This window comes from Ambystoma mexicanum, chromosome 9, assembly GCF_040938575.1.
Source record: "Ambystoma mexicanum isolate Mex_15411 chromosome 9, UKY_AmexF1_1, whole genome shotgun sequence".
Taxonomy (NCBI): domain Eukaryota; kingdom Metazoa; phylum Chordata; class Amphibia; order Caudata; family Ambystomatidae; genus Ambystoma; species Ambystoma mexicanum.
The window spans coordinates 1,299,211,211-1,299,234,836 of record NC_090931.1 but is presented as its reverse complement, the minus strand read 5'-3'; the positions used below and the strand labels follow the sequence as shown (position 1 = coordinate 1,299,234,836).

Below are 23,626 nucleotides of genomic sequence, written 5' to 3'. Positions count from 1 at the left end.
CTATCTGTTTTAAATGTATAGTGTATATGTGTGTATGACAATGTTTTTGGTTGTATTTATATTTGTATGGTTGATTTTATCAGCCAACCAAATAAAATAAAAATAACAAAAAATAACAAAAGCTTTGAAATTCACTGATAAAACTTTAGTTAAGGTGCAGTTAAATTGAGCAGATTTAACCCGACAAAACCCTTGAAATTCAGCAGATGTGGGAAGCCATGACCAGCTTTCCTTTCCTGTTGGAAAGCCCATGAACACATACATATTATAAGAGAAGGGATTCACAATGACATACAAAATGGCGTTATAGGGGACAGCAACGGGGGTGGGGCGAATTAAGCTGGTGATGACTGCCCACATCTGCTGATAAATCTGCTCAACTTAACTCAACCTTAACTAAAGTTATGGTGGGTTTAAATACGCTTGAAAAAAAAACCTTTCACATGAAGTGTAAAAGTAGGATAGTCTATTTGAACAAAGTCACACATTCCACAACGCAACCTTTTAGTCATCGCTGAAGTTCACTTCCAGTTCTGAGCCACATCAGCAAGGAATTGTGGGTATGCAAATTAGCCCAAATGCAAACCTTTTCCTCCAGGAAATTGTCTTTCTCTTAGAGGGCAATGCTACTTTATACATAGTATAATCAACACAAGACAGACATTTCGCAAGGCTGTCAGGACAACTACATGCATTATTTCACCCTTATTCCAACAGTTCTGGTCTGATAGCGTATAGGCATACTTTCATGGGGGTTACTGGATGTCTTTCTTACCTGCTTCTTCACTGAAATACGTAATGAGATATTGTTGAGTACTCTACTAACAATGCTGTGGATTCCCCCACCTTTGAACGCCAAGTTATCGATTTGCTCTGAAGAGATTTGTGTTACTGAGTAGGAGGAGTATTTAGTGGGCAAAGAAGTCTTCTTATAGGTTCCAGGGACTGTGAACATTATGCACCACGTTGACCACATCTGTTCACTCTTCTTATGCACAGAAGTGAGTGCCTTGACACCGCAGGAGCAATGGGGGGCTCAACCAAATCTAGAATACCCTAAATAAAGCAGATATGCGCATTCTATCACTTGCAAAGAGGGATCCCCCTAACCCTCGCACCCTATGACATCCTTTACTGCAAGCCCATGCACCTCTCCCAGGTGGGACTCCAGGGATTTTAAAGGCATTGTACAATACCAGATCATTCTCTTCTCTCCAGTAAGAAGTCGTCTCGCCACCCTCAAAGAGGGCATAACCCGGCACCGTGGCAGCAATGGCCACAACATCAAAACCAATTGCTTCCTGTATTGCAACAGAGATTGAGAGCGATCATAAGTGAGAATTGACCAGTTTACAACTATGGAAATGGCGAATATCAGAATCTGGCCTTCATTTTGAGCTTCACGGTAGGTGCAACTGTGCTCCAAGCATAAGCCACTATTTAACTGCTGAGAGTAGCTGCCATCCAACCAGGTTCGCAACAACCACTGGCAAAGAATGCCCCAGAAAGAACCCACTGGAGGTGATATGTTAACCTGGGGATGATTTAAATGTTTGCCACGGAAGTGAAATCTTTCACCCTGAAGTAATAAGAATGTATGTGTGGCAGGATCCCATATGGATTACAAGCTAATCTATTGAGTTTTAACCTGCGGCCTCTGTTTATCCCCAATTAAGAGTGAAATCTGCTTATTGTGATGTTGATTTAAATTTGGGGCAAATGCAGTTAGACCTTCAAGAGGAGCCTTGTGTAAAGGGGCTTGTGTATTCAAGTAGAAGGGGAATGTGCCTTCACCAGGCCCGCCTCTCTTCTTCGCTTGTAAAATACCAACGCAGTGGCATGTTTGCTTCCGTTCCACATGTGTTCAGTCATCATGGTACTTTTAATAACTTAGGTTATTCAGCTCTGAGAAAAAGTTGAAAGCATAGCCCTGTGTGGCTTGTTTGTTTTTTTTTTTTTCTTTTTTCTTTTTTTGCTCCTACCATTTCAATACTATTGCACGAGTAAGTGGGGGACTGGTCCTATGAAGTATTAATTCTGCTTTGTCTTTCTTTGCATTCAGTAACATCATGTACTGTATTGTTTATTTGTAAAGCACTTATACACAAGTGTGAAGTTGTTAAGGATTTCAATTAGGCGACACACACCTTGGTCTCGGCCTAGTATGCAGCGCACAACTGAAATGCTTATCTTTTTATTTTGATTCAATATTGAGATGGTACCCCACTCATATCGCACCACCTTTTCAAATGCCCAGGGTCACAATGGACCATGAACCAGGCTCGTTGGTAAAATACAATATTTATTTATTTGAAAATTAAAAGAAATCATACACTTTTTAATATGGGGCAGCAATCACCAATGGGGTGATAACAATGAGAAGGTGAGCAATGCACTGGGTTTAACTTACTAGTGGAGCATATACACAGCACAACAGAATAGGACCATTTTTAGTTTAGGTAAAATAGCACTTAAGGTAGAATTTTCCCCCTGCAAGGTTACCTCAACCCACACATAATCAATTCTGAGTGGATAAACAGAAGCAGCAGGTAATCAGGAATGACAAATAGGAAACAGAATTCAAATCTGACCTTCCATCCCCAAATAAGAGATAACCCCTTGCAATGTGATAAAATGACACTCCAAAATGGACAAATAAATAATGAATGTGTGTGAAAAACCTTGAAGCAAATATAATTACTCACTGAAGCCACAATGCAAATACACTAACAATCACAAAGAATGGATTACAAAAAGCATACAGTTCGAAAATGAGTAGCAGGGTTGAAACGGATTGTAGCAAAATGACACGTTGGAAACTTTGCAAACTTTGCAATTCCCACCTGAAATTGCCCAAACGATTTTTAATAAAAACGGGTAAAATAATGCGGGATTAAGGGAAAATTAATTTACTTAAACACAATATCGCTAATGACTTAGGATCTATGCAAGACAGAAATGAAGAGAAACATGGCGCTAACACTAGGAATCAAGGGCAGGATTGCAGGAATGATTGTAACAGTTTGAACAAGTTATCAGTATAAGGATAGGGTGACTTAGAGAGTGGGATGAGGACAAAGACAAGATAGGCTGTGGGTTTAGATGGGGTGGCAATTGATACTCACAGTCCACTTTTTAGTTTTTGGATTTTGGACAGTCAACGGTTCTGGTTACTACACAGCAGGTTGCCTGGCAAACAGCTGGGCAGTTCTGGTTACCGGGTGGCACTTCTAGACTGGCAATTCTGGTCACTGGATTCTACAGATCAGCTGGAGGGCATTAGTACCTCTGGATGCAGTTAGTGGGATCAGGATGCTTCCCAAAAACACCACAGCTTTCCCCATTGGTTATTTGGGAATTTTAGTGCTTTTCAGAATGTAGGCCTTGCTGGAGCATGATCAGCAATGCTTGGGTTTTTCAGTGGGCCCTGGGGTAGGGTCAGCAATGCTTTGGCCTTGTAGTTGGGATCTGGATTCTGGGTGGATGGAACAGGACAGGACGCCAGCGCAGGAAAATCAGGAAGAGTGCGTGTCTCTGTGTGTGTCTCTGTGTGTGTGTCTAGAGTCTTGTCAGGGACTCTTATTTATAATGCCTAATGACATCATCACAGTATATGACTGGGCAGGTTTAACTAAACCCACCTCTAACAACAAGATTGGACAAAGGTGATAGTCTCCAGCTCGCTCTCAGTTGGATTTCAGAAAAATGATGTCAGAGTTATGGTGTGAGTTTTACAATGTCCAAAAACCTCCCACAGTTATTTTAGCCAAAATCCGATTTTGCCAAAAAAACGTACATTTGTACAATTTCAATCTCTTAGCAAATTATATACACAGATTACATATTTTGTGCAACACATTGCAGTCCAATCCTCCAATCCGTGAGACCTTGTTTCGCCTTTCTACCAGTTTTTTCGCACTTTTCAATGGGATTCATACTACTCACGATTGTATCACTTTATACATGGATGTGGATGATCATCAGGGATGCATGTACAAAAATTTGCATTGCAACATAGATGTTTTTCTTGTAATCTGTCATATTTTCCCATTTCGTCCCCAAGGTGTCAATGAATTCTACCAAGTCTTATAAGAAAGCCCAAAAATTCACTTTTACACTGCGAAAATTTTTACAAAGTTCTGCTGTTGAGATAAACATCTTTAAAGTTTATTTATGAAACAGTCTTTGGAACCAAAAGACAGTCCATTGTCACTAGATCATTCTTTTTCTTCTTTCAACTGCAACCAACTGTCATTTTCTTCAAGGCAAGGTGGGGTTTCTCATCTTGATTGGAGGTTTTATTGCCCCTTCACACTTCCAATCTCCTTGCCCTGGGAGTCCCATTGTCAGTGGGTTTCTGTAGACATGATTCTTTCCCACCCTGTAATTATCACTGGGTTGTTAGTCTCTTCTGAGAGTTTATGGTGTGGCTACCTTCCTCGGGGGGGGGGGGAGTTTCAAGGCAGACAACTGGAATAACTGGTTTTTGAGAGCTTGCAAATTCAGCCCATGCGTTTTAAACTCTTTATTTTCTTATTTTGGGTTTAAAACAAACCGCTGAAAGAAAATACCCCATGTATGTCTTTTCACCAGCAACAAAACCCCTTCACATTGCTAAATAAGCAGGATTTCATTCAACAGCTTATTTTTAAAAAGGCAATTTATTTTCCTTTTAGTTTTACAAAATCCCATTTTTCCACATGTGTTGAAAATTACCAGCATGTCTTTCTTTAAATTCGGTTTGGCAGCTTCCTCAGATTCCCACACTGTCTTTGCAGCTATAGTCATTTCCTTTAATGCAGGAGTTTTATCTGAAGCATAGATACATTGGCACTGACCTGGCTCAGAGGGTTAGTCTCTTTGAACTGCTTAGCCTGGATACCTTTGGAAAGAAATAAACGCGTGTTCCCGTGTGAGTGAAAGTGAATTTGCTTATTGATTTCTCTCAGAGTTGGTTTGACTGGGCCTGTCACTCAGGAATTAGGCCTGGTTTTGGTGAAGCACAGGGAAATATCCTGGGCATATAGGGCCTTTTTAATCAGTGGTTTCAGAATGAACAGATGGAATTAGCATCAAAGCAGCATTTTTAAAGGATGAAAAGTTTCATTTTGAAGTGGAATTTTGGGGTTTTCAGCAAAGCAGTGCTGCCTTTTCACTTCATTCCATTTGTTTCAGAACACAGTGGCACGCTCCTTCAGTGTGTCCCCTTGTTCCAATTTGCCTGAATTGTGCTTGGCAGGACGGTGCCGCCATCTTTTTGTTGCTGCCAAAATGCAGTTTTGAGGTCCTGGTGCGCACAGGAGCCAGCGCAGCCAGGTTGCTGTTTCTTGTGCAAATGCAGCTTGGTGATGTGGTGAAATACTGTTGAGTGGGTCAATGTATCCCACAAAGTGCTTCAAAGCGGGAGGGGAATAAGGGAATACAGTAGTCAGTCTTAGGCCTTGAAGTTTCCGAATGATCAAACACAAAAAATAGCTAGCATACTAGTCCTTACTGCATTTCTACTAGTGCAAGTGCATGCCAAGAAGGGGGGACAGAAGGGGAGGAAAAGAGGGGAAAGAACATACAATCAGTAAACTTATCGTACTAGGCCTAACAATATTTCAGAAACTGCAAGTGCATGACAGAGAGTGAGGAGAGAAAAAAAGGGGGACATGGGTGGGAGAAGAACATACAGGGAGGTCAGGACAAAACGATTTTACTAGGCCTAGTAAATACGCTGATGGAAGTGTGAGAGGGAGGGAGGGAAACAAGTGCGCCCAGTCCAGTAGTGCCCTGCGTTAAATGCAGAGAGGTTACCCCTCTCATGGAACGAATACCAGAAGTGCAGTAGTGCTGAGCAAAGTGCAGAGGCCCAGAGGCAAGTGCAAAGACTGGCGGGGGAGCCTGGGACCTGTGAGGCTCCGGAGGAGCACGTGTTTAAAACAGTTTTGTGTACCTGGTAAGAATGTTTATCTAAAACACTGCATGGTTATTTGACAAGGAATGCACTTTTGTACTTTTTTGGCTGTGCGGTGTCTAATTCTACTAGCCTGCAACCAAAGTAACCTCTATCCAAAGAACTATAAAGTTCTGTCAGCTGGTTGACCCGTCTCCTTTGGTTTTTCGTTGCAGGTCTCAATATTTGCATGAGTGGGAGTGCTACTTCCTGTGAAGACTGCCTGCTCATTAACCCCCAGTGTGCTTGGTGTGCTCAGGAGGTAAGTGTTCACTGTACATTTGTTCATGTTGATTATCTGAGCAGCACGGCTGGGCAGACCATCTAACCTTGCACACCCAGACATGTGCCTAGGGCAGCAAAGCTGGGGGAGGGCAGAATGACCTAATCAAACCTAAAGCAGTGAAAACACCCCCAAAGCTCCACTTTAATGAATCTTCCAGTCTTGTTTTGGTGCCCTTAAGTCTGACCTCAGTAGCATAGAGTTTAAAGATCATATATTGCTGATTGGCAGTTGAGTGAGTTGGCGGAAAAGAGACAGGTGCAAGAGAGAAGTGTGGGAGACAGCATTACAAAGAGAATGATGGAAGTGAACCAACAATTAAGGAAATGGTGGGAAAGGCCAAAGTGAGATGGGAGAAAGACAGTGGGGAAAAAAGTAGAATAATAGATGAGAAAAAATCAGAAGGGTGGCAGGAAGAAAGAAAAAGGGGACATAGAAAGAATGTAAGGGAAAGGGGAGAGAAGAAGAAAGGCAGGAAAGGAAAACATCTACGGATAATAAAGGGATAATTGATGATTGAAAGGACAAGGAAGGATAGATAGAAGGTGATTGGCTAGATCAATGGAAGAATTAATGAATGAATGAATGGATGGTATGATAAAAACTGTGAGGATAGCTCAAGGGCAACGCGTTTGTCTTGAATGGAAAACAACAGGTTTGAATCCCGGTCTCGCGCTTAGAAACTGGTCTCCAGTATTAAGCATGTTATAAAAGAACAATTATAATTATAGATTAAAGGGTGAAAACATGGATGGAGAAACTGCACCTTAAAGGGAGAATTCAAATAGAGATGTGTGATTGGATGGAATGGAAAGGAGATCCGAAGGATGAACGGATAGTTGGAATTCAAATTAGGTTTGGCGATGGAGATGGGATGGTTGGTTATATGGTGATTGGCTAGATCAATGGATCAGTAGCTCAATGTAACAATTTATAGGAAAGGAGCTCAGCTGGATGATGGGATGGAAGGATGTGAAGTGAGATGGGGAAACACGGGATGGAAAGTAAACGTGGTAAGGAGATGCACAGAAAATGCCGGCGCAAAGTCTATACTGAGGCTATGGTGCATGGTCTCTGCTAGACACGCCTCTTACTGTGTGGTGCGTTGGTTGGAGGCTTTTTGGGGGGTGCACATTGCTCTTTTCCCCTTGGGTAAGAACACATCTTGTGCCAGCACTGGATGGAAGTCTGTGGGAACATGGAAGGAGGAGATGTGGTCTAGTAGACACATTGTTTACTTTGGTGCTCAGAGATCTGTTTTCTAATCGCCACTTGGCCAAAATGAGTTCATCTTATTGAAAAACACCTCTTTCTTCCTATGACCACATTCTAAACATGTGACATGCAATGCAAATAACTAAAACACAGCGCAACACTATTTTATGGTAGGGTCCATATTACTTGGTTCCTGGGACCCTCTATTTGTACCTGTAACCCATCCCCTACTTGACCCCACACATCATTCTACAACAACTAATGATTGTGGTGTTACTATGATATCATCTCTGTGAAGCGCTTCGCTGCTTCTTGGAGCGAAATCAAATACCTTAAGAAAATGTTGTGAGCAGGCCGACAGTGCTGTTGAATTGCCTCTGAATGCTTTGGGTAGTTAGTATTTTCAGTGTATGCTATTGTTCCAAAATATATTTCATTGGTTCTTAAAGGCTTATATGACGTTCACTAATGATAGGGCTTTACTGTTGAAATTGGGACTCTGGTATAATTGCTAGATCAATTTTATTTTGATGCAATATCTATTTATTTATTTTACATTTTTAAAGCGCTCACACAGCGCACGGGCATCGAGACACTGTTACAGAAATTGTTTGTTTTTTGGTTGAGTAATTATTTTTGTCTTAGTTGCATATTTATAACACTCCTAAACACCCAGAGGTTTCTGAGTGCGACCCGTATATCGAACCTGTGTGCGAGCTATCCTCCCGGGGCAATAAACACTTTGATGATATATTTTCATTTGTATTCCTTCATATTTGGCCTAGTAGGCCAATGAATGAATAGGGAAGTTCATTTAAGTCCATGCCCAAGCGCTAATGATAAGAGGCTGGATCACTTAACTGGCTCCCATGCCAGGTGGTGCACAATTATTTTCATAATGGGGAATTTTCCACCAACATTTGCACCAACACGTCGGTGCAACAACTACGTTTCAAATGATGACCTGCGCAGATGTCCGTGCTCAATTTCCTATCATTGGTGAGAAAAGTCCCACGACCACTTGTCTCACACGGCGTCAATTTATTTGTTCTTGCGCACAGATTAGTTCTCTTTCTTTGAAAAAAATAAAAAAGATATCCTCTTATTCCTCTAATTGTAATTACTAATGAATGTCATTTCCAAAAGCCACAAGAGTTGCCTTAAATCACTAGGAGCAGATTGGCTAATTTTCCACCGGCGCTGGGTAATTTTTCCTTGGTGCCGGGTAATTTTGCAAGGGTATGGGTAAGGATTGCAACATTTGCCCCAAAATAAGCAATACAAAGAAGCTGTGGCAAAGCCAACCGTTTGGACTTTAGCTTAGGTCTGTCACAGGCATTTGCTAGCCACTGGCAAATGGCGCGAATACCTGGACATATCATAGCAGTGCTTGGAAAATGCCTATTTAATACCTCTGCATACGCCCCAACTGCTGTCTTTGGCATTGCATGATTTTAACAAGACTCCAGTGCAAGGAACAGATAATAATCAAGTGGCTGAAGGCACACTTGCTTTTATTGCTCGATTGGCCATGAACTGCTTCCATTTAGCCATTAACTGTCTGCAGACTGCTTAGAAATAACGCTGGCAAGCTAAAATTTGATCTCCCTGTCTGATAGTGTGCTTAGAGTTTCCAGGAGGATGTATTTTGTGTGGGGATGGACAGGAAGTGTGTGTGAATGGCCATAGGGATTAGTACGGCCATGGGCAGTCAATGTGTGGGTAAATAACCAAACAACACCTGCCAGCTGTGTGTCCCTCCTTACAGGCCATCTCCTACCTAGCTGTACTCTGTATACAGTGTTTATAATGAAATAAAAATAACGCCAAGCTTTTTCAGTGAAACCTAACTAACGAAAAAGATTTAGGGATTAAAAAGGGTTGGGGAACTTGAAGGTGGGTAAAAAAGCTGTGGAAAAAAGAGAAAATAATTTTACATTTTTTTTTTTGTTTTTTTATTTCACTGAAAGTTTTCGTTATTTGTGTTGTTGTTATAAAGACATGGAACAGCTGTACTCTAATGCAATAGTTTCTGATTATGAAGCGTCACTTAACAGCCCAAACAAAAAATGACAATTGCATTCACTGTCCCAAGCAAAGTATATATTTTCCACCTGAACAGTCCATAGGGTTTACCGGTAAGGGCACTGGTACCGGTAAACCCTTACCGCCTTACTACGAGGTCCCTTTGCGGGACCCGACCTTAACGGTATAGACCAGCCGTTAAAGTTGGGACTCGCAAAGGGACCTTGTTGCTAATTACGGTACCGCAATTTGCGGTACCGTAATTAGCTCCTTCCCTATGGGGCAAAAATGGGAATGGGGAAGGGCCATGGAGAAAGGGAGAATTACCGCCCCGCCAACCTTGGAATGGGGTGATAATTCCCCTTTTCTCCATGGTGGTACCGGTATGGTACCGGCGGCAACCATAGTGCTAATAGCACCATGGTTTACCGCCTTCCGTGTAATGAGGCCCCATGTCTGTGCCAAACTGCCAAGCCGTGCTGCAAAGTGCCTTGTGAGCAGAGCATGTGTGCAACGCCTCCCTGAGTGGTCAGCTGACAGATTAATCTTGATTCATAACCCAGCATCTGTTAAAATGCCCTTTAAATCCAGAGATTTCAAAGAACCTAAATCCTTAAAGGAATGCCATTCAGAAAAGGTCACTTCTTGTTAAATACTTAATTTACCCTCAACACATGGTCTGGTGTTGAGCTATCCTGCCTTCTTTCAAGCTTCGGATAGATGGATGGATGGATGGATGGATGGATGGATGGATGGAAAGGTGCAATGTGGTTAATGCAAGTGTGCAGTATATTTAATGCTGCATGACGTTGGTATTGTTAAGGACTCTAGAGTGGTAAAAACGTGTCAATCAGGCGTGCCAAAATAAGAGCTCCAAAGATATTTCAAAGTGTGTAAAGTGTTTCCTCGTTGCTTGCTACGGGAGGGGGTGAGGTGTCCTACCTCCTAACCCCTCCCCTACCCCCTCTCTTCCCTCCTTTTAAGTAAATTGTTCTGCATACTGTATCATTGGTTTGTTTCATGTTTGTAAATATGCTTCTTCCATTATTGTACCTTGTTATACTGTAAAGCGCTTTGGATTGAAGCGCTATATAAACTCAATAAACATAAGTGTGGCGAGATTTGAGACCCATCTGATCTATCCGTCTGCACTCAGTTCCTCAGTGGGCTTCCTGTTTCTGATCAGGCGTCTTCATGCTATGCGTATTCCTCTTTTCCATAGCTCAAAAACATGACACTTTGCGGCCATGCGGTGGCCAGTGAAATGGCTTCTCGGATACATTCAGGCAAGTGTGGTGCTGTGGTCGGTCAACGATGCACAGACCAGTTTAGACAGGATCAGAACGACTGGGAGGGGTTCCAAGAGCTGATATTGCCAATGTCTTGCAGTTGGCGGCTGTTGTATCACCAGTGCATGCCAAGGGGCTCCCAAAAGTGCAGAGCAGCAGGTGTTTTCTGGCCTGGTTGCATACTAGCTTTGGGGACCCTATAAACTGGACCACGTGATTCAAAGAAGCTTCAACTGCAGAACTGAGCAACTATTGCAGGAGGCGAAGATCCTGTTGGTTGCACAGTGGGCGAGGGGAGGAGGCCATTACAGAGGACTTGGGCGCCAAAAGGGACGAATGCATGGACAACGTTATTTTTCTTTTCAAGTATTTGGATTCTACTGTAGCAGGAGCCAATAGACTGTTGTTTAGGGATGTTTCTTTGAGTTAAGACACATCCTGTCCACCACTGTCCACATGGAACGTGGCCATTTCTATTTTTTTGGGCAGCAACCTTAGATTGTTACACTTCTACACTTCCTGCCACACTTCTCTTAAATACCCAATCTAGGTGTATTATGTTTCCTGCCCATGCAGTGTGCCTTGGTGCCTACCCTCTTTAGAGAGAAGTAACTCTGCGGGCACCAAATGAAAGTTGACAAGCTTGGAAATGGCCATGTTTGCTCTCTGGGGGTTTGAGTGCATAGGGTTGTCATCCAGGGTTGGCTTGTCAAAGTATAGTACAATGCAGTCAGATGTTCTGTCTGACCCAAAACACGTGCACATAATCTGCACAAAAATTCAGTATCTGTACTCCCCCCCGCCCCCCACACTCCTCAACTGCCACTACCCCCCCCCCCCCCACGCACATGATTAGATTTTTAGTTTGGGATATCGGGTGTCGCTTGCAACACCTATAAGCCGAAAATATTGCAAGAAGAATAGAGCTAGGGAGGAAGGATTGGCATATGAGGAGGGACACACGACCTGTAGGTGTTATTTGCCTACCCATTGACTGCCCTTGCTAACCCGTATCCCGTATGGACATTCCCACCCAGTTCCCGCTCCTACCACCACCTCATGGGAACTCTTTGAGCTGGTTTTAATCAAGCCTTACCAGCAAACGTTGCACTCAAGTGCCTGCCAGTGTTTTTTCAAAGCTGTCTTCTGAGAGTTAATGACTTAATTGCAGGTGTAAACCTGCTACTGGTGTAGTAAAACCAGGCCTGCATTCACCCACACGATTTATAAGCACCCTGTCTGTCCTTCACTGAAATCATGTTAAAAACAAGCATTGGCAAAGCCAACATAGAAGTATGAGCCTTTTGCCAGGCACTGCTATTAGATGCCCAGATACTTGCGCCATTTTGTACCTGCTACCATCAATGGCCAGTTAATATCACTATGGCTGAGCCTGGCAAGTGCCTTGATGCAGGGCCAACCTGGCTTGACCTGGCTCTGCTGCTCCTGAGCCAGGAGCAACAGGGCCAGGCCAGGCCGGATAGGCCCTGCATCGACTGTTGGCTTAGGTATGGCATGCTAGAGGTCTGGGGGTTCCCACGAGCTTCACCGTTCAGCTCCCAGGGCCCAACAACCCTCCCCCAGGAACAAACGGAGGACTCAGCCAAGGGCAAGTTAGAACTGTTGTTCGTTGCAAAAACCGACAGGAAACATATAGGACATTTGAGCATCCCCAGAATCACACTTCCCAAGCCCGTGTCGGGCCGTTTTGTGGTCCTCTTGTGTCACAACCTGGGCCCTTCTCGATCACTCACTCTTTTTGGTTGGGTGATCGTAGTGGTATCCCTTATGAATAACCCTTATAGGTCTTAGTTGTTAGGCCCTTGCCTGCCGGGTTACTGGTCTGCACCTTTCCCAAGAAATTATCTATTACATTGTTGCAGGGTCACAGGATGACCACTTGGCCTTTGCCATCTGGAATCCACCCCTGGATGTGTGTCCCCTGATTGGCTGGAACTGGTCTCCCCAGGCCTGGGACCCAGCTCTGTTCTCAGCGCTCTGTGCACCTCTTCAAGGTGATGAGAATGACTATGTGTTTCCAATGTATCTGTAAGCAGTAACACTTTTGCTTATGAGAGTGCCCTCAACGTTGCAACGTTGTTAACAAGTCCATGTGTCACTTCATGTCTGTGTTGCTGAGAATCGTCTGTCTTCCCACCGCGGGTGAATGACCATTGTCTAGCTCGGCGGCATCACATGGTTGAGGACCACGAAATTGAGCTCTTCTGGTCTGTAATTTGAGGATTTATTCTGTGTTCTGCAGATGGCCTCTTGTAGTTTTAAGTCTGGAATGTGTTGCTTGTCTCTGACCTTGGCTGCAAGCTCTGGCCTTCTTGTTCTGTGCAGCCTGTCTCTGCTTTCCATCATCTCTCGTCCTGCGGCTTGTGTCCTTATGGAATCCTCGTTATGATTTGTACATATCTATACTGTAATATGTTTCCCATAGCTTAGTTGTGTTTGGTCCTTCCAGGCTCCTTATGTGATCCTGTAGTTCCAAAGGGTTAGTTGCCATAAGCATCTGCAAGCTTGTGCTGCATCTCTTTGTTGCCTTGCGTTCAGCGTTTCAGCACATAGCTAATGATAAAAATAATAAAAGCTTTTGACAGTATGTTTATGTATCTGTCCTCTATCTACATAACTGTGTAAGCTTGTACTTCCTGTGTTCACATGTGTGTTTGTGTAACTTTGTGCATGGCTGCGAGTGTGCTTTGTGACTAACGTTGCTATGTCGTGGTGCCCCTATTGACATCAGCACAGTGGTTTCTCAGCATTGGTCAACTTCCTCCATCGAAGGCATTTGGGTCCATGACCAATGTTGAAGCACCTGTACCCATAAAGACGTTGATTGGATAAGGTTTGAAACGCTTTCTAAGAGAATATTTCCATATATGTGTCAGGCATTGGTCCTTCTGGTGGCTGTCCGAATAGTGAGTGACTTCATGCGTTTTTGACTCTTTGGGCCATCATGTTCATGGGGGTGAGGAGGGGCATTCCAAGGACCCTCTCTTCACGACTCTCGCTGGCAGTCCAACAGTGAGATGCATTATTTAACGGTCTGTGAAAAGTGCTGATGCTGCTGTTGAAATGCAGCACTGTATATTTCTCTTCTAATGATCCTTTGAACAAAATCAGTTTAGATGAGTGTGTTCAAAGGCTCTACTACTGCGATGAACAGTGGAGCGAGTGCGTTAACCTGCGCCTAGATGTTAATAACCTTGCCACGGTGCTATTGCAATTCGCCGCCACTGCTAAAATGCTAAGCAGAGATCCCGAACGCACACGCCTTCGACACTGGCCCAAAGCAAGTACAGTGCAGTAGTGCACTCAAGCACACATGCATGAAACCAGAGATAGCTACCGACTAGTGGACCCCAGCATTCAGCTGGCCCCGCAGGCAGAAGAGACATTATGGACACTTTATGTGCACATGTCTACCCTAAATGTGCACACATTGCCAGTGACACCTACTGCTGTAACGCAATGTTCAGAAAGTGTGAATACTTTTCAACCATTCAAATAGTGCAAAGAAAGTGCAATTCCTGGAAAATTGAAAAGAATTTTAAAATTGGAAACGTCCAGAATTCGTACTGGTTCGGAATACTAGAAAGACCCTGACTATAGCCGTGTATCAATGTTATGTCATCTTATATTTGTATAGCACCTCCTACCATATGTAAAGGCATCAAAGCGCTCTGATCACTGACCTATAGAGAGGTGCTGTTATGTGCGTAGAGTTTGCTGTTCAATAAAACGTGTGCACATTTTATCAGATGCATTCCCCGAATTGAAGCGAATCGTGGTGTGTAGGGTTTCATTTACCATACCTGGCAGCATTCCTAGAATATTTTGGGTAAAATCGTTAAGTGCACTGTTTATCCGTGTGTCGGTTTTCTGAATGCTATGCTAATGGGTTCCTATCGTAACAGCAGTACTCTTCAGGCACTCTTTGAGTATGTCTTGACACACCATTGGTGAGTGATTTATCCAGGCTGTGTCTGTGCTTCTATTCTCCTTTTCTGGCTCTTATCTCGGGTACATGTCGTACAGCTGACTTCTGACTTCTGTTTAAAGAGCGTGATGATGTATTATGCAGGCTGTTATTGAGTGCACTTTGCCTTTGGTGCGTCACGGGGCGCGGAAGAGAACTAGGGAGGTAACAGTGTATGCACAGAAGCATACCAAAGTCTAGGTACACAAGCACCTCCATGCACCAGCCTCACCTGGCGGAACTAAAAACCGACACCCTTCTTCCTCGTCCCTGTACAGATATCCCTAGGGGTGGGGCAAAGGAAAGGGGAATATTGTCACCCACGATTTGTGGTCTATCCCCCGCCCCCTGCAAAGGACACTTTTCAACAGACTTAAAGGTACTCCTCTGACCAGCCATCGGTCAGGGGAAATATGGGATCCGAATATGTTTGTTCAAAATTGGCTTCTGGCATGCTGGGTGCACTGTTTGCTAAAGGCTCGTCTTCCAGTTTAATATGAAACCATGAAAAGGCATTTCCCAAGTGGAACTCGTTTCTTAAACTTAAATGCACCAATTGATTTCTTTATTCTGTGCTTGCTTATTTTTGTGGGATGACCGCCACAACAGTCCTGCAATTCTAGTGTCCCGCCTGTTAATCATTTTATCCCAGGGCATACTTTTAATGTATTGGCTCATTCCATTTCTCAATAAAATGGAATGCTTCTATTGCACTTATTAGGACATTTACTGGATATTAAAGATCAAAACTGGATGTCCATAGAAGGCATTTCTTTATGCGTGCACCATAGTATCCGCTATTCTCAATACAAGCTGCTGTATAATACATCATCACACTTGCACAGCTAAGAATAATCTACCACCATTAGTATGTTACAACCTAATTCTTTTTATGTCATTTTTATGTGGGTTTGGACAGTAAATTGCACATTTTTAAGCCATTTTTCAAAATATTTCTCGGGGAGGCCCTATGATTTGGGTTGAGCTTACATCACTGCACTCGCTCGCTCCCAAATTCATCCAGAGAAATGTATGCCCCACCACCTAGTCACCAGCCGCCACTGGAACACTGTAGTAGGCGCCTTTGCGTGCAGCCTCTGTACATGTAACAATAATACTATCTGAAAACGTTGATGGTGCTGTGGTCACATCAATACTTGCTGCTTACCGTGTAATATGTCTTTCAGCCGTGGTGTTTTCCCCGCCTCCCAGTAACACTGTCTGGGCTCTCTTTGCGTCATCCCCCATTCCACTTACACTAGATGTTCCCTCACCAGTGCGCCGGGCCCCAGTTCCACTATGCACTGGGCCCCAGTTGTTCATAGATGTTCTTTTGTTTGCCCCCCTCCTTTTTTACACACCTGGCCTATATTTGGATGGGTCAATGGTTCAGGCTGGTACTGGATTTGGGCTGGGTTTCCCTGGATTTGGAAAACCCAGATTACAAATCCAAGGAACTGATAAACCCATGCCTGAGCCACCACATACCACCCCTGCCGTGTTCAGCTGCCCGCACTGCCCAGAGATGAACCCCGAGCACAGAAGAGCTCTACTGTGGTTTGTCTGTCTCACCACTGAGCACATTACAGTGTGATTAACGTGAGATGTCTGCAACCACAGCGGCAGGGATAGTGCGTGATTAGGGCTAGGAGTGGCGCATACATCTTGATGCATGTATTTCTTTGCACTGTGCTTCTTTCATTCCTGATAGCAAATTGAGCATCAGTTCAACGTTTTTATTTTTTTTAACAACAATTTATGTGCAGGCTTCTTTTCAGGATGTGGAAAATAATGCTGCTATAGTACACATTTTTTCTCGCGATGTTACTAAATTCCCTTATGTATTGTCGGGTTGGTTTATTATGGGATTTGAGCACGTTTCATTACCTCTCTATAAAACCCAGTGGTATACATAAATCAATAGGATGCTATCTTTTTTTTTACACGTGAGTGCCATGGCTCCGCCGCTTGCCCCGCCCCCAGGCGGAATCCCAGAGTCAGATGTTCCCATTTCCAGCACTGCCTGGGCCTAGCGTTACACGATCTGTCTAGCATCGGGTCCTCCGTCCGTGAGTGTGGCCCTTCGCCCAGTGTTGCAGAGCCCTGCTTCCAGCTGCAGACAGATGCTCTCCCTTCTCTTCCAGCTTCGATTCGCGAATACCAATTCCACCAGCTGCAAATCTCCCTTTGGAGCTGTGCTGGCCCGAGTACCGCTTTAGGAATTGAGAATAATATTGTGGGGCGCGAGTATGGTGTTATTACTGCCGCCCTGGGATGGTCCGCTGTTTCAGACGTACAACGTGGCGAGTTCTACCCCTTGCTTTGGGAGCGGGCACTCCCTCCCTCCTACAATCAGCCAACAATATTTAAAAACCTACATTCTAAAGTGGGAGTTATGAACTATTGCTTATGTCCTATAATGACAGTAATCCGCGCCACGTTACTCGCGGGCACATTAACTAGCCTCGTCTGCCAGATGCAACATCTGGCGCTAATTGATCGTGGAGCATGGAAAATACGAGCTGGGCTATGCCAGCTCATTCTCGGAGATGAAATGTTCTTCTGTGTCCAGATGGCATGTTTATTTGGCCCTATGATTTGCTGTAGTTGTGGCCTACGCGTACTCGTGGTGGTTGAAAGGGGTCCCGTTTTAGGACCCACGAATGGTTAGAAGGAGCCGTGCGGTGATGCTAATATCGTTTTGCGTAAACCGCTGAACGGCAACTTCATCCGGCCTCTAAGCGCTATGAAAATAGATGTTGTTCGTCAATGTAGCATCGGCCTGCAAGTGAACGCTGCTGTAATGGCGCAATGATCCAAGCGAGGGAGGCCATTGCTACCAAAAGCAAAATACAGAAGTTCGCCCAAAAGTAAGACTCTACGGCCTCGATACAAGTATGCCGGTCCAGAAAAAAGGGTACCGTTAGGCGCACCGGCACCCTTGATTCGGTACCGGCAAATTATGTGTCTGCCGGCCGTGACTGCTGTGTACGACAGGACTGACCCTGCCGGGTGCGGCAGCCATGGTAGGCAGACCGTACACGGAAGCATCGGCACCGTTTACAACGGTGTGGCGCTTCCGAGTCCCCTCTCCCATAGATTCCTGGGGACTTGCATTTACCGGCGCCTGACTTCCCGGGCCGCTGGACTTGTAATCTCCCGGTTGCACTGGGACATCAGGCGCCAGTAAAGTTTTAAGAGTCCTGTGGCAACCTGCCGTTAGCACCAGCAGGGTTACCGCCAGACTGGTAATGAGAGCCTCTGTCTGAACAGTGGAACACCCCATTGTTCTCCAGTGGTGTATGCCAAAGGAAAACCTTACAATATGTGCAGCCTTATGACGTAAGTCACCTGGTTTGGAATCTAGAGATCAGTGTCGGGAACATTGGATAAACATATTAGAAACGTTGCCAAATTTACAATTCACTCCCAAAAATTCCAGGTGTGTAACCAGTGCACGTATCCGCTCCATTGGCTCAGTCGACCTTGAAGGAGAACAAGTCTTTAATAATGAACTTTACATTGTGCAACAGGCTCCCTACAGACACTGGTTTCCAGGATATCCCTCATGAATATTCATGAGGAAAAATGTACATACATTTAGAATCATTGCATGCAAATTTACCTCATGAATTTTAATGAGGGGATCCTGAAAACCTGATGTGGATCTGGCCCTCGAGGCCTGGAGTTGGACATCCCTCCGCTAAGGTTTTTGGGGGGAGGTGTGTGGTCCTCTGAGGTGACGAGTTATTTTTTTCTCCTCTATTTGACAGGGTTTTAATCTCTGCTTTGCCTGTTGTTGGTCCAAGAGAAGTCAGTTCACAGGCCTCTGTCACAGTCCAGTTTTTTGTGGCTGGCCTGTGCAATACTGTTCCCACGCTCAGAGGCGTTGCTAGGGGGGGGGGCTAAGGGGGCTATAGCCCCTGGTCGTTTGGTTGTAGCCCAGGCTAGAATCTCAGGAGCTACAACCAAAAGGCTAGCTAGCCCCCAGTCCTGACAGTTCCGACGTCAGCGTAGCCCCGGGTCTTTTCCAGACCTAGCAACACCCCTGCCCACGCTCACCAAGAACCACCATTGACACATTTTACAGATTTTGATAAGGAATTGCCTTCGATTGAGAGCGTAAATCATACTTGGGATGGTTGGGTCAAGGTCCTCTTTTTTCAGTCCCGATAGTCCCAGCAATCGTCATGAGGATCCGGCTTGCAGGGAGATTCTTGCCATTGCTGTTAAAAACGATGATTCGCAAACATATTTGCAGGGTGCATAGGCTCGCCAGACTCATTTCAAATCCCCCTTAATTTACCACAACATGCCTGCACCACACGATGAAAAACTTTAAAATGTAATACTACTAGCGGAAATGTTAACGAGTTTTGTGTTCTTTCTTTTGAACAATTTTGTATGTGGGTACACTTCGGGATTGCTTGCGTTCATGTTGTGTCGTAATGTATTCCTAAAGCGCCACATTCCGTGAACATACAGGCAACTAGGCACTATGAATGTTGGGTATATCGGACAGATTTCTGTGATATTAATCGGGCAGGTGGGGATGGGGAATTAAAAAAAAAGGGAACGGAGGGTGGTGGATAGATGGCGGGCTTGCAAGCAGGCAGGCATACGAGCCATCAGGCAGCTTGGAACGTGGGCTGAGATCGCGAGATTCAGCCTGCGTTACTAGCCTCCTCATTGGTTGCCCCCCCCCCCCAACCCCACACAGGGTGCTAATAAAGAAACAGATCTTAATGCTTACCTGAATCCGCCCAGCTCTGCCTCAATTGGGAGTGGGATGAGTTACATAAATGACCATCCTGAACCGAGAATCACTTAACGCCACATCTGGCATTATGGAATGCTGATATGGCGAGAAACGGACCTCAAGAACCTAGCTGGTATCCAGAAAAATCAATTTCAAAAGAGAGCAGTAGTTGAACAAGGTCTTGAGTATCTGGCACAAGGTTTTGAACTGGATCTGGTTCAAGACTGGGAACATGAGGGAGAGTGTGCAGAGATATTCTGGCCCACCACTAGGACATGTCCTAGGACACCATTGGATTGGTGAGCCTTAGATTTCTTTCAGCTGTGCAATGTTGCAGCCAGAACACGACAAGGGGCCTCATAGTAAGTACAGCGGTCTGGAAATAAATGTTCCGGTACAACGTACCAGCACCTTTTCCAGACCGCCATACTACGAAAATGCTGGTAGGGGCATGGATCCACTTGCAGGCCTGACCTGACAGGAAATCAGTCCCCTACTGGCATGGGTCTCACTGAAGAACCGGCACCACTAGCATGGGTGTAATTTTAGGGGGGGACGGGGGTGTTTGTCCCCCCCAACTTTCACGGCACACGATTTTGTCCCCATTCATTTGAATGGGGCATTTATTTTTCAGATAACATGTCCCCCCAACATTTTCACCAACGTTACTCCACTGACCACTAGCAGCAATGCCGGTGCTTTAGTGACCCCATTCCTGTGGCGTCGTATGGGACTCCAAGGGACTGGCACTCCAGGGAATGGAGATTTACTGTTCTGCAGTCACTTGGAATATCCTGGTGGCACTGGGATATCAGGTGGCAGAATCAGTGTTACGGGGTTACCGCCAACCTCGTAATGAGGCCCACAGTCTACTGTTATGGTCTATGATGGCTGCGTTTGGTATGGTGTACACTGGCCGAGTTGGGTACGGGTGAATCTTTGTTGTACATTATTTCTCAACTGTATTCCAACACAACAGCTTTCATGGGACGGATGGAGCCACTACTACATTGTATATCAGTTTGGTCGGAGTTTGGGCATGTCAAGATTGTGCAATGTTGCTGTGTAATCTGTATATGAATGGAGTCGAAAAAATTACTTACGATGATACAGTTGACACCATACAATGACATGTAGGCAGAGCCGGCCTTAGGACAGGGTGGACCAGGCAACTGCACGGGGCGCCAGCCATTAGACCCCCTCCACGCCAACTTGGGGGAGTCTTTCAATGTCTCCCCTGAACTGGCATGGTGGGAGAAGGCACAGCAGGCGCCCTATTTGGAGCGAAGCGCATTTAATAACAATAGAGTGCCTGCCGTGTCTATTGAAAAATATGGCACTCCATGCCCCGATGCACTTGCCGCATGACTGGGGGTGGGGGTAGCCACATTTTTTGATTTGTTGCTTCTAAGGCCAGCCCTGCGCGGAGGTTACATTCATATATTAGTTAGGCTGATGACAGCCTTAATGGCCCATGAGACGCCCCACCCCCCAAATAAATGACTGGCCCCCCAACTTCATGAACAAGAGGTCTGTGTCCGACACTCCTCTCCATCACATGTTCTAATGATGAATAGCCCTTTCCAGACCATCACATTATTTTATGGGGTAAATGTTGCCTTGAACACGGTTTGGTGTTTTGGCTATTTAGAAGGGCGCTTAAAATAGTGTGATCCTAAGCCCACAGGTGAGTAGCAGTGTTTGCAAATTCACCAGGGAGTATGGCGCGAAAGCTCTAATTAAGGCCAGGTGGATCCTGAGGAAATTAACAGAGTTGAATTGATATTGATGAAGAAACGTCTTGGAATCTTGCCCTCCTCTACATGAGGAGGCGGATGCAGAACCCATTGACTTTACCCTCCACAAAGCTCATTTAATACAGTGGTTTTCAATTGGATTGAATGACACGCCCTTACAATTTAGGGTGCAATTGGGTTGAATGACACACACTCCTTTATTCATTATTAATGTATTGGAGTTTTTGTAAAGGACTACATTGAAACCACCAATGCTTGGTGTGAGTATGAATGTGCCAGATCCATTCTAGATCCAGACAAGGAGAAGAGGGACAAAGGAGGGCTTTGAGAGATCACTAATAAGGTGTGATGATGGAGCGGGCATGGTCGGGGGTGGGGTGGGTTTGGGCCCTTAACGGCAAAGTCTAGAGAATGCATTTCAGTTCAATAAATAGAGAGGTGAACAAAGGGGACTGTGAGGGGACTGGGGCCGGAGGGAAGCCTGGGTCATTCACAGATAAACCCAGTAACCTTGCACCATTTTCAGATACATCTGGGGGACACTGGACTTTATAAAAACAGATTGTTGAAAAGCAGGGATATAAAAAGCTGCAGAGTATTGTAGTATTCAATTAGAATGGGCAATTGAGTGGAGTTCTGTTACAGTGCCCTGTCTAAACGTTCCCATGAGGGCTGATCTTAGACGGGTATCCCATTCATTCATCAACAGTTATTACTTTGTGGTAATGCACTACAAAGTAATTACTTCTTAATTACTTTGATACATATGGGTATTTAAGGGTTATGGGGTAAAAAGGGAGTGGGGAACGTTTTGGGGGGGTAGTAATACAGGAGAGGCATGGGGGGATACAAAAATAAAAATTCAGTAAAATTTTGAAGTAATTACTTCGTAGTAAATTACCACAAAGTTGTAAAGGAGCCGCAGGGGTGCTATTAGCAGCTACACCATTAACCAGCAAGAGGCTACTTGGGCCCCCACAAAAGCCTTGCTGCAAGAACAGAAAACTCAACCATAGGCCAAAGTTTACAGTCTTTATTATCCATGAAAAATGACATGGATCACACTAGAACAGCATAGCAGTCCACAGGTTCTCGTTCTCCAAATGTGTGTCACACCTTTTAACCATAAATGACATCACAGGAACAAGGCGCATCCTTCCAAAAACTATCAGGGATGGGGATTGGTCCGTTTAGGAAAAATATACATGTAATACACAGGGGTTAGTTTTGGTTATTGGAGCGCCATATCTGGTGACTCCTCCTAGGACGACCTCGAAATGTAACAAATACAAAGTGGCAGGTTAATAGGGAAATTACTGGCCACTGCGGCATAGTGCGCCTTAACGTGAAAGGTAGCTGAGGATTGGACAGAACGTGTCTTCCCCGCCTTGGGACCCTGGACAGCTACCAGGCTCAGTGAAACTATTCAAGGCAATGTCAAAAATCTCAAAGGTGCTGTATGTTCCCATCTTGTTGCCATCTCTGATCACCTAAACCCAGGGAGCGTAAATGCAGCTTTGAACCTGTGTAGTAATTGGTTCTTTCCACCTATGGTTCGATGGGAACAGCTTTCCTCCATCTACCACAAATGAATAGGCACTATCCTAGTTTTCCTGGTCACGTGTGTATGGACCACAAAATGGAGCTCTCCTGCTGTAATTCTGAGGATTTTAAGCTATATTCCTTGCTGGTGTTTTAGCGCCTTGGTGAACTGGAAGTTTTCCATCTCTGCTCCTCCTTGGCAAGGCTGCACACTGTCTGTACTGGAAGCTCTGTCTTTCTGTCCTTAGTTGAATCAGGCTGTCAGCCTCTCCATGTATTTGAAATTCATCTTACTTTTGACTTCAACACAGCTATGGCTTCGATCTTTGTTCATATGGCCGTCCATGTTAGTTGCAGCAAGCATGTGCAAGCTAAATATATGTATTCTTGGCATCTTGCTGTTTATGCTTTGTTAGGGAGAATTCTCTCTTTAGGCTGAATTTCCTAACCTAGTGAGTCCCCCAGCAGCTTTGCTGGATTTCTGGAGTTTTTTTTGTTTTCCTCCTGCCAAGAGTGAGACTCTTTTTCTCCCACTCTTGGACATGATTCATGGTGTTCCTTTGATTGGTAATGTGTTTTATGGGCTATGGGGTCCTTTACTCCATAGGGTCTCATGTGTTTTCCCTATGTGTGTTACACAGCACCCTCCGTGCAGTAGCACAGGGGTGTCAGTGACACCCCACTATAGACTCCATATCCTGGGACTGACTACTGTCTCCCAGGACATGTAAAGTCACCATTGGCTTTACTAGTCCCAAATTATTAACAGAAACCAGTACAAACCATCATATTGTGGACGTACTGGTCGGGGCAATTCGATTGCCCCGGGG

At 44.7% G+C, this 23,626-nt stretch overlaps 1 protein-coding gene across 1 annotated transcript in view; it reads left to right on the top strand.

Moving 5' to 3' along the window:
- Positions 1-23,626, top strand: part of ITGB5 (integrin subunit beta 5) — a 702,124-nt gene that overhangs the window by 89,279 nt on the left and 589,219 nt on the right. The window contains exon 2 of the mRNA XM_069616658.1: positions 6,115-6,200. Coding sequence (XP_069472759.1) covers positions 6,115-6,200 — 86 coding nt within the window. The remainder of the gene's footprint in view (positions 1-6,114; positions 6,201-23,626) is intronic.